At 32.7% G+C, this 13,752-nt stretch overlaps 1 protein-coding gene and 1 long non-coding RNA gene across 4 annotated transcripts; one reads left to right on the top strand and one right to left on the bottom strand.

The window, feature by feature from the left end:
* Positions 1-1,199: 1,199 nt before the first annotated feature.
* LOC133189482 (uncharacterized) lies at positions 1,200-3,465 on the bottom strand. 3 transcript variants are annotated; one of them, XR_009721483.1, is made up of 5 exons: positions 3,103-3,465; positions 2,686-2,721; positions 2,244-2,350; positions 1,825-1,899; positions 1,200-1,487 (listed from the first exon to the last, which is right to left on the bottom strand). It is a non-coding gene; the product is annotated as an uncharacterized LOC133189482 (long non-coding RNA). The 3 variants fall into 3 exon arrangements; XR_009721480.1 differs by lacking the exon at positions 1,825-1,899; XR_009721479.1 differs by lacking the exon at positions 1,200-1,487 and having other exon boundaries at positions 1,657-1,899.
* Positions 3,466-3,985: 520 nt separating this feature from the next.
* LOC133189471 (sialin-like) lies at positions 3,986-12,717 on the top strand. Its single transcript, XM_061324843.1, has 10 exons — positions 3,986-4,391; positions 4,476-4,744; positions 4,912-5,145; positions 5,228-5,315; positions 5,406-5,492; positions 5,726-5,877; positions 5,960-6,103; positions 9,057-9,189; positions 9,380-9,621; positions 10,469-12,717. Exons 1-10 carry the CDS (start codon positions 4,001-4,003, stop codon positions 10,682-10,684), a joined length of 1,956 nt encoding a protein of 651 aa, XP_061180827.1. The 5' UTR covers positions 3,986-4,000; the 3' UTR covers positions 10,685-12,717.
* Positions 12,718-13,752: the final 1,035 nt, after the last annotated feature.

Raw genomic sequence — 13,752 nt, 5'->3', positions numbered from 1 at the left:
AAAGCACACAGTTTTAAATTTTCAACAATAGACTGTGTTATTCTTGGTGAAATGCATTCAAAATCAATAGAGACATACTTTGCTAGTTGTTAGCACAGTAATTAACATCAATGTAAATCCAACGCCTCCTCATAATAGACGAGTCTCTGTATGAAAACATCATATCACATGTAATTACAAAAATTTCCATGCACACATATGGTGTCGGCACACCTTTTTACGCGTGCTATTTTAATCTATCAACTTATTACAATATTTTTTTTCAAATACATAAAAAATGTTCTCGAAATACGCAATATAACAGGAGTATATTGTCTTCTTTTCAGGCATTTATCTGCTTATTAGTTTTTAGCCCCCGTGTTCATATTGTTTTATTCTAATGAAGCACCTGGTACCAACATGTTTAAGGACCATCTCTATACACGGCACAGTAAAGAGTTCTAATTCCATGGCATTTTTAAGCATTTAGAGTGATCTGCCCTTAGATTTAAATTACTTTATCTATTTAAATAAGCAACATTGATTTCTGTTCAACAAAAAGAAGTTTTCTTTGAACATTTCAAAAAATTTAAAAAAAAAAATCATTAATGTAGGTACATATAATCAGTGATTATGAAAGAATTATCAGTAGTTGTTCCGTTTGTTATTACCTCGAACACACCAAAAATACACACACTCCTAGAAGACATATTGTTGGTTTGGGTAACTATAGATCTTTTTTGCAATTCTCAATCTATATCAAACTCTGGTTTATTATTTATCAGTGTATGTTATAATAAGCATCCAACGTTGTAAATTGTGATGTGTACCTGTTCCAGATTCTGCCTAACTCTAGTTCATCGTGAGTTTGGATGATACAGTCGTTGTAGTGGGAGGATTTACAAGATAAGTCTAGAATGTTCACCTTCTTGTCCTATGAACTAATGCTCTTATTATCATCCGCTTTTCTCCCACTAAAACAGTACCTAGTATTATACATGTACACGTTCATATAACAATACACCATACTTTATGACGATCATAATGATCTGTCGTGTTTTGTTTATTAACTCTGTCCTCTATCGATTTGTTAATTGGAATATATACGCTAAATCGAAATTCAAAATTAATGATATAATAACAATTTAAATGAAATGAAAGCTAATTTGTTATACACATTTATACTTTAATAATAATAACAAGGAAAGTGTATTGATCTATCTATTTAGTAACCAATAATTCATAAACACGCACAACTCAAATTTCAGGTTAATTATTCTGTAATGAAAGGTTTTTATATCAGAGATATGTTATCGTTAAGTATTGTGATGTATCTCAATAACAGACAGCCAAATTATATCCAAATAAATAGCTGAATTTCATATGATGCTGATGATTTAACTATTCCCAGTATCAACTGTTCATGGAAGAAATCGATTTATTTACAGCAGCACTCTGAAACGTGTAAATTGTATTCCTGGCAGACTAACAGCATTCAAATACAAAATCTGTAAGAAAAAGTTTCCAATTAAGTAAGTAAAAATCAACCTGAAAGTAAATAAAAATCAACTTGTAAGTAAGTAAAAATCAACATGTAAGTAAATAAAATCAACTTTAAGTAAAAATTAACCTGTAAGAAAGTAAAAATGAACTTGTAAGTAGATATCAAGCTGTAAATAGAAGTAAAAATGAACTTGTAAGTAGATATCAACCTATAAGTAAGTAAAAATGAACTTGTAAGTAGATATCAACCTGTAAGTAAAAAAATGAACTTGTAATTAAGTAAAAATCGACCTGTAACTTATAAGTAAGTAAAAATCAACCTGAAAGTAAGTAAAAATCAACCTGTAGTTATTGTGTTCACCAGTGAGAACAGTGGTTCGTCTTCAGGAGTGATATCATTTTGATTGTGTCGCTTTTCTATGTATGGAGAAGAAATAGTCTTTCAATCAATTTAGACCTTGGGTGTAAGGAAAGAGAATAAGAGAGACAAAAATCATTAAAGACTTTTCTTAAAAAAATAAAAGAACTTGTTGACTTTGAAAAAAAAACAGCTAGATTACTACAAAGGGTTAGAAAATCGCAAACAAAATAGTTTCTCGGAAATCAAAATATTGATTACACATATGTGATCTACGAAACAAATGTGAGTATTGATAACTTGAACCTAGTAACAAACTATCAATGATTGATCTTGACAATTCAGGGTCCTAAAATATTGTTTTTATCAAGGATATGATAAACCAGTAATTATAAAGGCTTACAGAACTGGTCACCAGCTGAGATAACTGACATCAGGACATAACTCTGAAGTTCCTCGCTGCAAAACATCTAATATGCCATTTAACGATCCTTAATCCGTGCAGTATTTCTGCAGAACAAATTATTTGTCAATATCATATTGAGAAGTGTCCCTCATAGCAAACAACCAAGATTAAAATCAATATCATACAAAAATAATTCTTTCTTTTAAAAAACAAATTATATAAAAGATGTTTACGATGAATATTCAGATGATAGGAACTGACGATAATCCAGTCGGTCCTTGTTTTGCTGAAGGTTGCATTTACTACGCAGTCAGACTAACTTGCAATTGGTTTAATCACGCACTGGTGTGTATCAAAGATTTTCTGTTCCAGTCTCTACCAGACAAATTACATAATGATCTAACAAATAGATATTGTGAGTGATAATTAAAATTTTTACCTGAAATCTGAAAGGGAAAAGCCATTTGGAACTCCTCTGGAATAGAGGTAAGAAAGCTTCACTGCATTTCTGCTGTTTATTTATAAAGTGATAAATCAAGTTTAGAAATGCAACAACTAAACATAAACGTATAAGTGGCAAAACATTGAGATTTTTTTTACCTTATTAATTCTGAATCTTCTGATAAAAGAAAATCTTAAAATGAAACAGATGTTTGATCATTTACATTTGAAAGCTATCCATATTAAATAGATAATATCATAATCTTAAAACGATATATATATATATATATATATATATATATATATATATATATATATATATATATATATATATATATATATATATATATATATATATATATATATATATATATATATAAAATCAGAGTATTCTAGAACAAAAGTCGTTTTTCACCTTGAATGTCATTCACATGGTTCCTGTAAGGAATAAATCGATATCCCACTGGCGGTAATTCCGATCTGTCTGATTTACACATTAAGTGAATGAAATGATAGGAAACACAAGGAGACAGAGAAAGATTGTTTTGTTCGAAATACTCTGTATCGAGGGTTTTCTTCGGAATACTCTGTGTCGAGGGTTTTCTTCTTCTCACAGGATGCTCTTCTTTGATTGATGTAGAAGTGTCGAATATTGCAAAAATGGCATGTAAACTGGTCGTTATGGTTGCATGCCTATGATTCCAATCAACTACGAAATTCTAGCCCTGTATAAAATGCAATTTTAGTTAAAATAATGAAATTGTAGTCATTCAAAAAAGGGCTAGTATTTCTGTTCATATCTCCTTGAAAAGTGCAAGTTATCCGGACATCCGAGTTTTGGTTGCTTCCGCACCGAACACTAGCTATTGTACAATTGCACTTTTAAACGTTAAAATATAGATGTGTTGAAAATAATGGAATTATAATTTGACAGGGTAAGTAAAATATTTCTTCTGATCAAAGTTTCCTTATTTTAATTATGCCTCTATTTTGAATTCAATCAATAAAACGTCATAATGTAGCCTGGAATTTCGTCCTAATTTTAGGTATTATTACTCATGTCAGTTTGATAATAAAATCACTGTACTCAAGAACAGCATCCCTAACAGTTTATATAACATTTATTTTGTGGTCATTAATATCTGAATAGCTGGCATTCTGGCACCTATCCCTTTGCAAAAGACACGTACATCGTTATGTTTTCTATTTTTTGCATTTTAAGGTACCGTTTAATCTTCTAAAAAAATTGTCAGAAACAGTTATTATTGAAATTTATTATATCATCCAGTCTTGTTCAAGAAGAGTAAAGCGGGATGGACAACTCTGAACAAGATTCCACAGTCCAAAACAAGAGCGCAGTTGGCACAGACTCGGATCACAATGAAGATTCTGTGGAGTCGACACCAACGCGCAAAAACACGGACCGAAGGAGTTTGGTGACCACAACTAGGAATGATTCTACAAAGGGATCTGAACATCCCAGTGTCAAGTACATTCGGCGCAAAGAATCTGGTCAGAGTCCTTTCGTTCGAAGTAGAAAGAGTCTGAGGGACTCTAACCCTAACCAGAGTCCAGGAAGTGATTCCAGGCATCCGAGTTTCAGACGCATGCGCAGTTCCAGTCTTAGTTACCCTCATCATGATTCTGCGGTGTCTGCATTTATCGAAGAGCTTAAGTTACCCCCTACTCTAAAAGCAGAAGAAGGCAAGTTTTCTCTCTTCCGCTTTTTGGCTTACATACAACTAATTTTTGTTAATATTTTTTAATAATAACCTTGTCCTTTTTCAGTTCCATGGTGGACGTCGTGGAGGGTACGCTTTTCTGGCCTCTGCTTCATAGGTTTCTTTTTCCTTTACGCACAAAGAGTCAACCTCAGCATTGCTATCGTCTGTATGATAAAGTCGGAACTCGCGGCAGCCAACATGATATATCAATCAAACATTACGAATATGTCAATCTACGGTATACTTACTGATAACGTCACCCAGAGCAGTGTGATAGAAGGTCCAAGCAGTGTGGCCAAAACATGTCCAGTACCTCCTGCTTCTAAGACATTGGTATGTTTAAAGGACAAAATATTTACACCCAAAACACCTTGTACAATGTCTATATCTTGTGACACATACATGCTTTCCACAAATACATGTACGTGTTAAATACACAAAATTTCTTATATAGTTGCTATGTCATTTTGTTCCTTTTGTTTTTTGTTGCTTTTTTTCAGAAAGGTGAGTTTACCTGGGACAAAGCTCTTCAAGGTGGCATTCTAGGAGCTTTCTTTTGGGGATACACAGTAATGCAGATTCCCTCGGGTGTTCTTTCGGAACGCTTTGGATCTCGCCGTATTATATTTGCAGGGATGACTTTAGTTTCTGTGTTGACTCTCCTGACCCCTGTCCTTGCTCGAGGAAGCCCTTACTTGCTTATAATAACACGTGCCCTCATTGGAATAGGTGAAGTAAGCATAATTATTACTTTTCAGCTAGTAAACTCCTTATCTTACACTAACCAAATAACTACAGAAAAAATATCTTCTATAGGCTACAATGTATCCGGGCGCACAAGTATTTTGGGCAAAATGGTCGCCCCCACATGAACGAAGTAGGCTTGTAGCATTTGCATTTGGAGGTGAGCTTAAAGATTTTAGAAGAATTAAACGAAGAAAGATGTTCTTCAATCTTTGTGGGCTCTGAACTTATAATAAACTTCCTTTTTCAGGGACCCAGCTGGGAAACGCTTTGGCTTTTCCAATATCAAGTCTGCTTTGTGAATATGGTGGCTGGCCATCAATTTTCTATTTTCTAGGTAAGATATAAAACTTTTTCACAAGTAAAAAATAAATTATTATGTGAATATAAGATTTACTTTTCGAACACTCACTATAGTACTTGTATCTCTGTTATGAGGAACAGTCTTTAATGCACTACTACAGTATGCTGTTCTTGTGTAGTGTAGCTTATTTCAAATTCAATGATATATTATATCAGACACTGATTTCCGAAGAAAGGTATTTTAAGGACATAAAAATTCCGTTATAGGATCCTGCTCGTTGGTTTGGTCGTTATTGTGGGGATTCCTTGCTAGGGACAGCCCAGGGGAGATGCCAAATATAACTGACATCGAGAAAAAATATATCGAACACTCGCTTGGAAAAGACAACAATACAGAGCATGCTGATTTAAGAAAAAAGGTTCGACTAGTTCTCTAATTACAGAATAAATCAATCCTAAGACTTAAAGAGGATGACTGCCATTTAAGCTTTTATTCTGTAGGGTAAACCCTGGAAATCCATTTTGACGTCACTGCCAGTCTGGGCTATTCTTGTGACCAATGCAGCAGGAAACTATGGTGCTTACATGCTGTTGACTCAAATGCCTACATACCTAAAAGAAGTTCTCAAGTTCGATATCAAATCTGTAAGAATCGTATTACGTACTTAGTTATAATTACAGGATTATTGCATTTGCAATATGCCTGACGTCACATTAGCTGTATCAGCTTCCATGCATTACGAATCCGTAATGTACGCTTGCTGATACAGCTATTGTGACTGCATAATTAACTATGTAAAGTAAATATTAAGATAAAATATATAGAGAATATTACATACATATACTAAAATCCATATCATATGTCATATCAGCCCGAGTGGCCCCATATCAGCCATCGGGCCGAAGGCCCGAGGGCTGATATGGGGCCCGAGGGCTGATATGACATATGATATGGATTTCAGTATGTAGTATTCTTTTTATCATATATTTAAAATACTTAAGGTTTTGCCAAAGGTCAACATGTCCAAAAATTTATTTTTACAATAGCTCCAAAACTATGTGGTTTATAAAGTTAAAACTTTTACAGTTTATAAATATATCATTGATTAACAGATAGAAAGTATCACTTGATAACAAATACTTAAAAAAATATTTATCGAGAAAAATTCTTTTAAAAAAATGCATATATTTTTTTTAAAAAAAATACACCTAATTAATTCCGCACTTTTAGTGAAAGCCTTCTTTGCAGAAACAATATATGTTTATCAATGAAGGGCAAGTTGGACTTCGATAGCCTCTGGAAAGTTGTTTTCCCTGTTTATTTTGTCCAAATGTTACGATTTGAAACCGAAAGTACATTGCAAATAGCGGATTTTATAGGGGTCTTGTCTTTATACATGTCATGCTTTCAATAACAGCCTTTCAGAGACCATTCACGTCCAACTTGCCCTTCATTGATAAACATATATTATTTCTGCAATGATGGTTTTCACTAAAAGTACAGAATTAAGCAGGTGCATTTTTTAAAAAATATGCAAGTTTTTTGAATTTTTTTTTCTCAAAAAATATATATATTTTTTTAAATATTTGTTTTCAATTGATACTCTCTATCTGTTAATCAATGATATATTTATAAACTGTAAAAGTTTTAACTTTATACCTTACATAGTTTTTGAGATATTGTAGAAATAATTTTTTGGACATCTTGACCTTTGGCAAAACCTTAATATGCGAGTTCACTTAAAGTCATTGAAGAATGTTTCGTGCATGCTTATGACCTTTTTCTTTAAAATCTAATACCGCCAATTTTAGGTCTTTGAAAACAAATTAAGTCCACAAATGTTAGTAAAGAATTATTTTACTTGTATATTTAGATTAAATCAAGTTAATTAACTTTTAAACTTTATACAAACGTTACTTCCGGTTTGATATGGATTTTTGCACGCCGGTCCGATACGTGATATGAAGCATGCTCAGAAGCATGTTGCCGATCAAGGTCGGAAAGCATTTTTTTGCAATTAACTCAAGAATGAATAATTACTACCTAAATATTGAACAAAATGTGCAGTTTTTGATACATATGTAAAAAGTGTTTTGTCATATGAAGCTGAAATATGGGGTTTTCACAAGGCCAAAGATGTTGAAAAAATACATAGTAACTTTTGTAAGAAAGTCTTAGGTGTGAAATTATGTACCCCAAACAATATGGTGTATTATGAATTAGGCAGATTACCTCTGTATCTTTCAAGGAAACTTCAATTTTTGAAATATTGGCTTAAACTTAAAAATACAAATAGCTGTACATTAAAAGCATGTTATGAAGAAAGAGCAATGAATAATGACAAATGGTTTACTGAAATTAAGAATGAATTTGATAAGCTTGGTTTAAGTTATCTCCTGTTCCAAAACTTTGATACTCCTAGAGAATTTTTTATAGTTAAGCAAAGATTCTTTGATGTGTATAGCCAAGAAATCTTTCACAGTATTAAGATGTCTACTAAGGGAAAGTTGTATCAACATATTATAGACCATTTTGGTTTATACAGTATTATTTATCAAAACCCATTAAACATGCATACAAAAAATGTATCACAAGCTTTAGACTGTCTAGTCATAATTTACGAGTTGAAGAAGGTAGATATGTAAATGAAAATAGAAATAACAGAATATGTTTATTATGTGACTTGAATGGTGTAGAAGATGAATTCCATTTTATATTAAAATGTCCTGTATATTATGATCTCAAAATACAATATATCAAGCAGTATTATGTTAAAAAAAACCTAGTGTCTTTAAACTAATACATGCAATTGTTAAGTGTTCAAAATGTCAAAGAAATGTCTAAATTGGGAAGATTTTTGTTCAGCGCTTCACAACGAAGATTAGAACTACTAAATTGTTTGTAGCATATAATATGTATGTAAATACTTAATATATATATATATATATATATATATATATATATATATATATATATATATATATATATATATATATATATATATATATATATATATATATAACTGAAAGATTTGAGTAATTCTATATATGTGTCTCTATAAGTATATTATATACAATGTAGCGAGTGTACTGAAATAAGCATGCATTACTGTACATTTTGTTTATATTAATTGTGTCATACTGTCTGATGTGAAATACATGTATGACATAAGGAAAAGAAACAATTGAATTGATATGGATTTTCGGACCGGTTCTTGATTTGGGATATTGTGACGTCACCCGTATCGCAGAGTGCAGAATCGGTGTATATGATAAACCCTTTTCCATAATTTATCACAACCAGTATCAGCCCGAAACACAAATATCAGCCTGAGGGACGGTGTATTGTAGAATTTCAACGTTACACCGGATGCTCGCTGGCTGATATTGGGTGTCCCGGTCTCGTATGGGGTGAGAAACGGGAATGGATACATATTTGTAATATTCTCTATGTATTTTTTGATAAATATTGTCCCAATAATTTCTGGCAGTTAAATGACCCCCTCCCCTCCTATGCAAAGCAGACATTTTATGACCTTTTAAATTTTAAACAGGGGTGACGTAAGCATCTTACCAGTATGTTATGTTTTGATTTCAGAACGGAATTTATTCTATGATACCGTATCTGGCATTCTGGGTAACGATCATTGTGGCCGGAATATTTGCAGACACGCTCATTTCAAAGGATATTCTTAGTATTAAATGGACAAGAAAACTTTTTTGTGCCATAGGTAAAAAAAAAGAATTGCTATTCAGAAGCTGTCATGTATAATTAAGAAAATATTTGTACAGGTGTACACTTTCAATGTCGATTAATATTTTTCTTTTAATAATGAAAAAAGAGCAATGGAAACATGTAAGAAACATTATGTTCCACTTCAAGGTAGTTCTGCCCTATTATTGTTTTTTTTTTTTCTGTAGGTCAGTTTGTCCCTGCAGCTTTTCTGATTGCTTTGGGTTATATGACGTGTTTCCAACAAGAGGCTGCTATTGCCCTCCTAACGCTGTCTCTGGCATTTTGTGGATTCCAATTTCCGTCCGTTTTCGTCAACCATGGCGACATCGCCCCTAATTATGCGGGTACTATTTTTGGGATCACCAACACTGGAGCTAGTATCCCGGGGATAATCGCCCCATACGTGGTAGCATCTATAACAGTCAATGTAAGTTTTATTTCTCAAGCTTCGTCAAAACTATGCCTGAAAAATTCCTTTCATTTCTATAAACTGTATGAAACACGTTCAACTAAACATGTTTATTGCGATGGACAATTTTCAAGAGTCAAAGAATTAATCGTCGCCTTTTTCTATGTTCTAGACAGTAGGCAAAGTACTAGTATATAGTTGTTTGTTAGTCTATAATTGTGAACAAAGGTAATGTTGCATGTAACTGCATGAAATACATGGATTTGCATATGAACTTGCTTGTCTAGTGATTTCAGAGAGTGTCCTTTCTTGAACACACACACACACACACACACATACACACACACAAAATGAATGAAGAGATTGGTGATCGCCGAATAGGCAGAAATGGATACTTTAAACAACACGGTGGGACGCACCTCCCAGTGGGAAGCGCCATGTCGTTGACATTATAGGGGCAAACCCATTACAAATGTTTATAAACATGTTTTACAAACAAAATAAAGTGTACTTACTATAGTATGTCTCATTTTAGCGAGCTGCATGGACGTCCAAAGCGATCTACTTTGGTCGTTTTCGTCTGGTGTTAGTTATCATGGGCAGAGGATTTTTTTTTAATTACACGAACTGAAATTTAATTATCACCAAATATCCTTTACTTTGATGGTGATTGATAACACGTCATCCAAGGTTATATTTTATGGGTCTCTCTAATGATTTCTGATAATGTTCTCGGGTAATCATATTTAATAGTCGTATCTTGGTGTTGTTTTAGATCATTAATTTAGTTCACTTCTGAGACTGCCAAATGATGTGCCCATTTTATTCCTCCCTGATAAAGACTAATGATTTTTTTTCTTTCCAGAAAACACAGCAAGAGTGGCTTGTAGCTTTCTACATTGCCGCTGTTATCTACTGTTTGGGGGCCATTTTCTTTCTGATTTTCTCGGATGGAGAAGTTCAGGAATGGGCCAAAGATGAAGAGGAAATAGAAATGATTGAAGAAAAAGTTGAGGAACCATTACAGGAAGTAGAAGAAGTCCCAGAAGATGACGATGTCTTTCAGAATTCCACTAAGTAATATACAAATTTGTATCTCTCGTCCTTTACTGATTCAGAATTACGTGAAAATCAGAGTTGTTTTCGTCAAAAACAATTCTTACGTAAATGACACTACAGCCGCCTTGCTTGATCGTGCATATCATGATCAGTTACCTATAATGGTTCATTTACACTATAAGGAAGACTGCTGACTATTGAAATACTGGATGAGATAATCACTCTATATGTATTTCTTTTGAGATTTTACTCAAAATTGAACCGCAAAGGGTTTGTTACAAAGAAATCTTGAATATGATTCGAAGTACTCGTGATGAACTCGTTTGTTACGTATTTCAGTTCATACTTCGATGCGGAGGAATTTAATACTATTAATAGGAGCGCTAGCTAGATAATTCTGTAGACATACAAGGAAACAGTAAGCAATATGTGCATGTATGCAATATGTGCAATGACGACATCACAATCATATTCAAATACAAAATGCTAAATTTACCCAGTGACATGTTCGAAACAGTTATATTGTTTCAACGTCTGTCGTGAACATTTTGCTTTCATGTACTCTTTTTGTTGTTAGGACTTATCCATACATATACGTCACAGGGATTTATCAGCCTATTTTGGGAAACGCCATTTTTGAGGAATTGGGAAAAAATTATCGGCTTCTTGATGAAATTGGAAAAAATTAAAATTGTTCCTTAGATCATTTATTCAGGTGTAATTCATTTAACATTTCAGCATGAACTCTAATTTGGGCAACCAAACAGACAATTAAATATGATCCAACTTCATATTATCAATTATGATCAATTATGAATAATAGACTAATAAAAGTAAAATTGACTTCAATGAGTATAAAGTGTTTGTTCAACTTAGGGTAGTACATATGTGTATGAGATTCCAATTTAAGTCATTATAGAATCTGTTTCTGGAGATTATATATAAACCTCCTGCAAAAATACTAAGTACACATTTTCTCTCAAAGTCCTTTTTTAATATGTATTAATGCATTGAAAATATATTTTTCTATTTGAAATAATGCCTACAGTCCTTACTATTCACTCGTAGATTAAATGAGTAGGTAGAAATAACTTAATAAATCTATATAATTACACAATATCACCATTGTCAGAAAAATGGAGGAAATTCGTTTAAAAGTTGGCGATGTTTTTACAGTGTTTTTTAACACGTGTTATGACTGTAGCTTTGCTAACTGAGTTAAATAGATGAAAATTACAGACACTCTGACAATTTTACTTTGTGTTTTTCCAAGATAATTAGATATAAATGCATTGTTCACCAATTGGGAAAAAATACTGCCAAATTGGGAAAAACTGAACTCATTTTGGGAATGGGGCCGAATTCCGGCCCCTGAGAAGGTACTGATAAATCCCTGCGTCATCACCGTAGTGTCAAACTGCCTCCAGGCACGATAGAAAAAATTGTGTTATATTGTCAAAGACATCACACGTTATCCAATTGTTGTATATGTTGTAAACAGTATATCTTTATCAAATTTATTGATCAACAGGTACCGTGGTTTTTGTCAAATTTGGCATATATCAGAGGAAAGAGATTGTATTTTTTTAATGATCTTTTATGACAGCCACTTGAATACGCCTTTATTAAGATACTAATCTTCCCTTAAAAAGCAATAATAATCATTAAACAAATTTTCATTGTACAATTTATGTCCTCTAATTCAATGAAAAAAAATTCGATGGATCATTTGTAACGGGATGATAAATTGTAGAATACCAGTTTGAAAAAAAAATATATTTAGAGCACAGAACCTGTTTAAAATTTTGAAATGTTTCCGCTCTCAAACTTAACTATACGTGCTTCGATGAAGCGTTAAAATTTTCATCTTGCAAAAACAATGATATCGTTAGCTCATAACTTTGTATAATTTTAGCGATAAGCAATCATAAAAAATCGTGGGTGCTTTTGTTATTACATGTTTGTTAATTCTTTAGAGAAAAATGTCGTCTGCTTTTGTTATCAATCAACTTTTGTGCCGAAAGTTATCCTTAAAAGTAAAATTCTATTTGTTTACTGTGTGTTCTTTTTTTTTGTTCTACATGAATGTGAATGAGAAGACTATGAAATGATGTGATGGATGGCAATAGAGGAGCATGATAAAAACAAACACGTCATTTTACCGTGCTTATCGAATTCAGAGGCGCAAGGAATTTATCAGAAATAATTTTGACATGTTTTATTAGTCATTTCCTCGGAGACAGAATTAATCTATATTTATGGCAAACAGTCATTTTGTGTTTGTTTAAAGGATGAAGTCTTGCCGCGTATAAATATTCCTGACATTCCCAAAGTATATAACCGAGCACATAAAGAAATGTTTTAGGCTATGACTTTTCTCAATATCACTTCAATATCACTATATTTCAAAAAAGATCTAGAGCTATGAGATATATTGGTATGGTACACTTTAATAAGTGGGGAGGATAGTTCAAGAAAATATTTCACTTGAAGAGACAAGCATCAAATTTGGCAAACGATTCCTTGTCGAGTACTAAATAGGAAATATCGTTGGACTTTCAAGTTTAGGCCATTTTCAAAATGGCCGCTATGGTTTTCAAAATGGCATTTTTCTCATATTGTATACATGTATCAGGTATTTTTTAAAATTCATTTGCTTATTTTAAAAGTATTTCAAATACTCAATTAGAATTCAGTCCAGCATATGATTAAAGAGTTGTATTACGTATGTCTGCAGTGCATGAGCATGTACTGCAGTACGGGTTGTTGCTGTTTTATAGTATTCAAAAGACCCAGTCTTCAGAAGAGTTTCAGCTGCTTAGAGCAGTACAAGCCTACAAGGTAATAATTACCGCACTAAAACATGTATACAGATCTGTTGATTTGCTCAAAATAGATCAGCCCTTCAGAGGAGAAATATCACTAATTAAGGGTAAAGATATAAAGACAGCAACATTTACTAATAACCTTGCAGGACCAGATTGCATACAGCGTATTTATCATGCTGACGATTTTGACTGGAATTTGTAATGTAAGAGTTCCTTAAACTTACTCTATTGATGATATCAAACACTTTTTCAAAGTCATTGA

This window comes from Saccostrea echinata, unplaced genomic scaffold (genome assembly GCF_033153115.1).
Source record: "Saccostrea echinata isolate AGI-Se365-2 ecotype Australia unplaced genomic scaffold, CSIRO_AGI_Sech_v1 ptg000001l, whole genome shotgun sequence".
Classification (NCBI taxonomy): Eukaryota; Metazoa; Mollusca; class Bivalvia; order Ostreida; family Ostreidae; genus Saccostrea; species Saccostrea echinata.
The sequence above is the reverse complement of the archived record's forward strand: the minus strand, read 5'-3'. Positions and strand labels throughout refer to the sequence as shown.

Bases quoted from the DNA above. Each gene is read 5' to 3' on its own strand.
- LOC133189471 (XM_061324843.1), top strand. From the start codon at position 4,001: ATGGACAACTCTGAACAAGATTCCACAGTCCAAAACAAGAGCGCAGTT. The intron at 4,745-4,911 runs GTATGTTTAAAG...GCTTTTTTTCAG, and splicing joins CTCCTGCTTCTAAGACATTG to AAAGGTGAGTTTACCTGGGA. The intron at 9,190-9,379 runs GTAAAAAAAAAG...TTTTTTCTGTAG, and splicing joins AAAACTTTTTTGTGCCATAG to GTCAGTTTGTCCCTGCAGCT.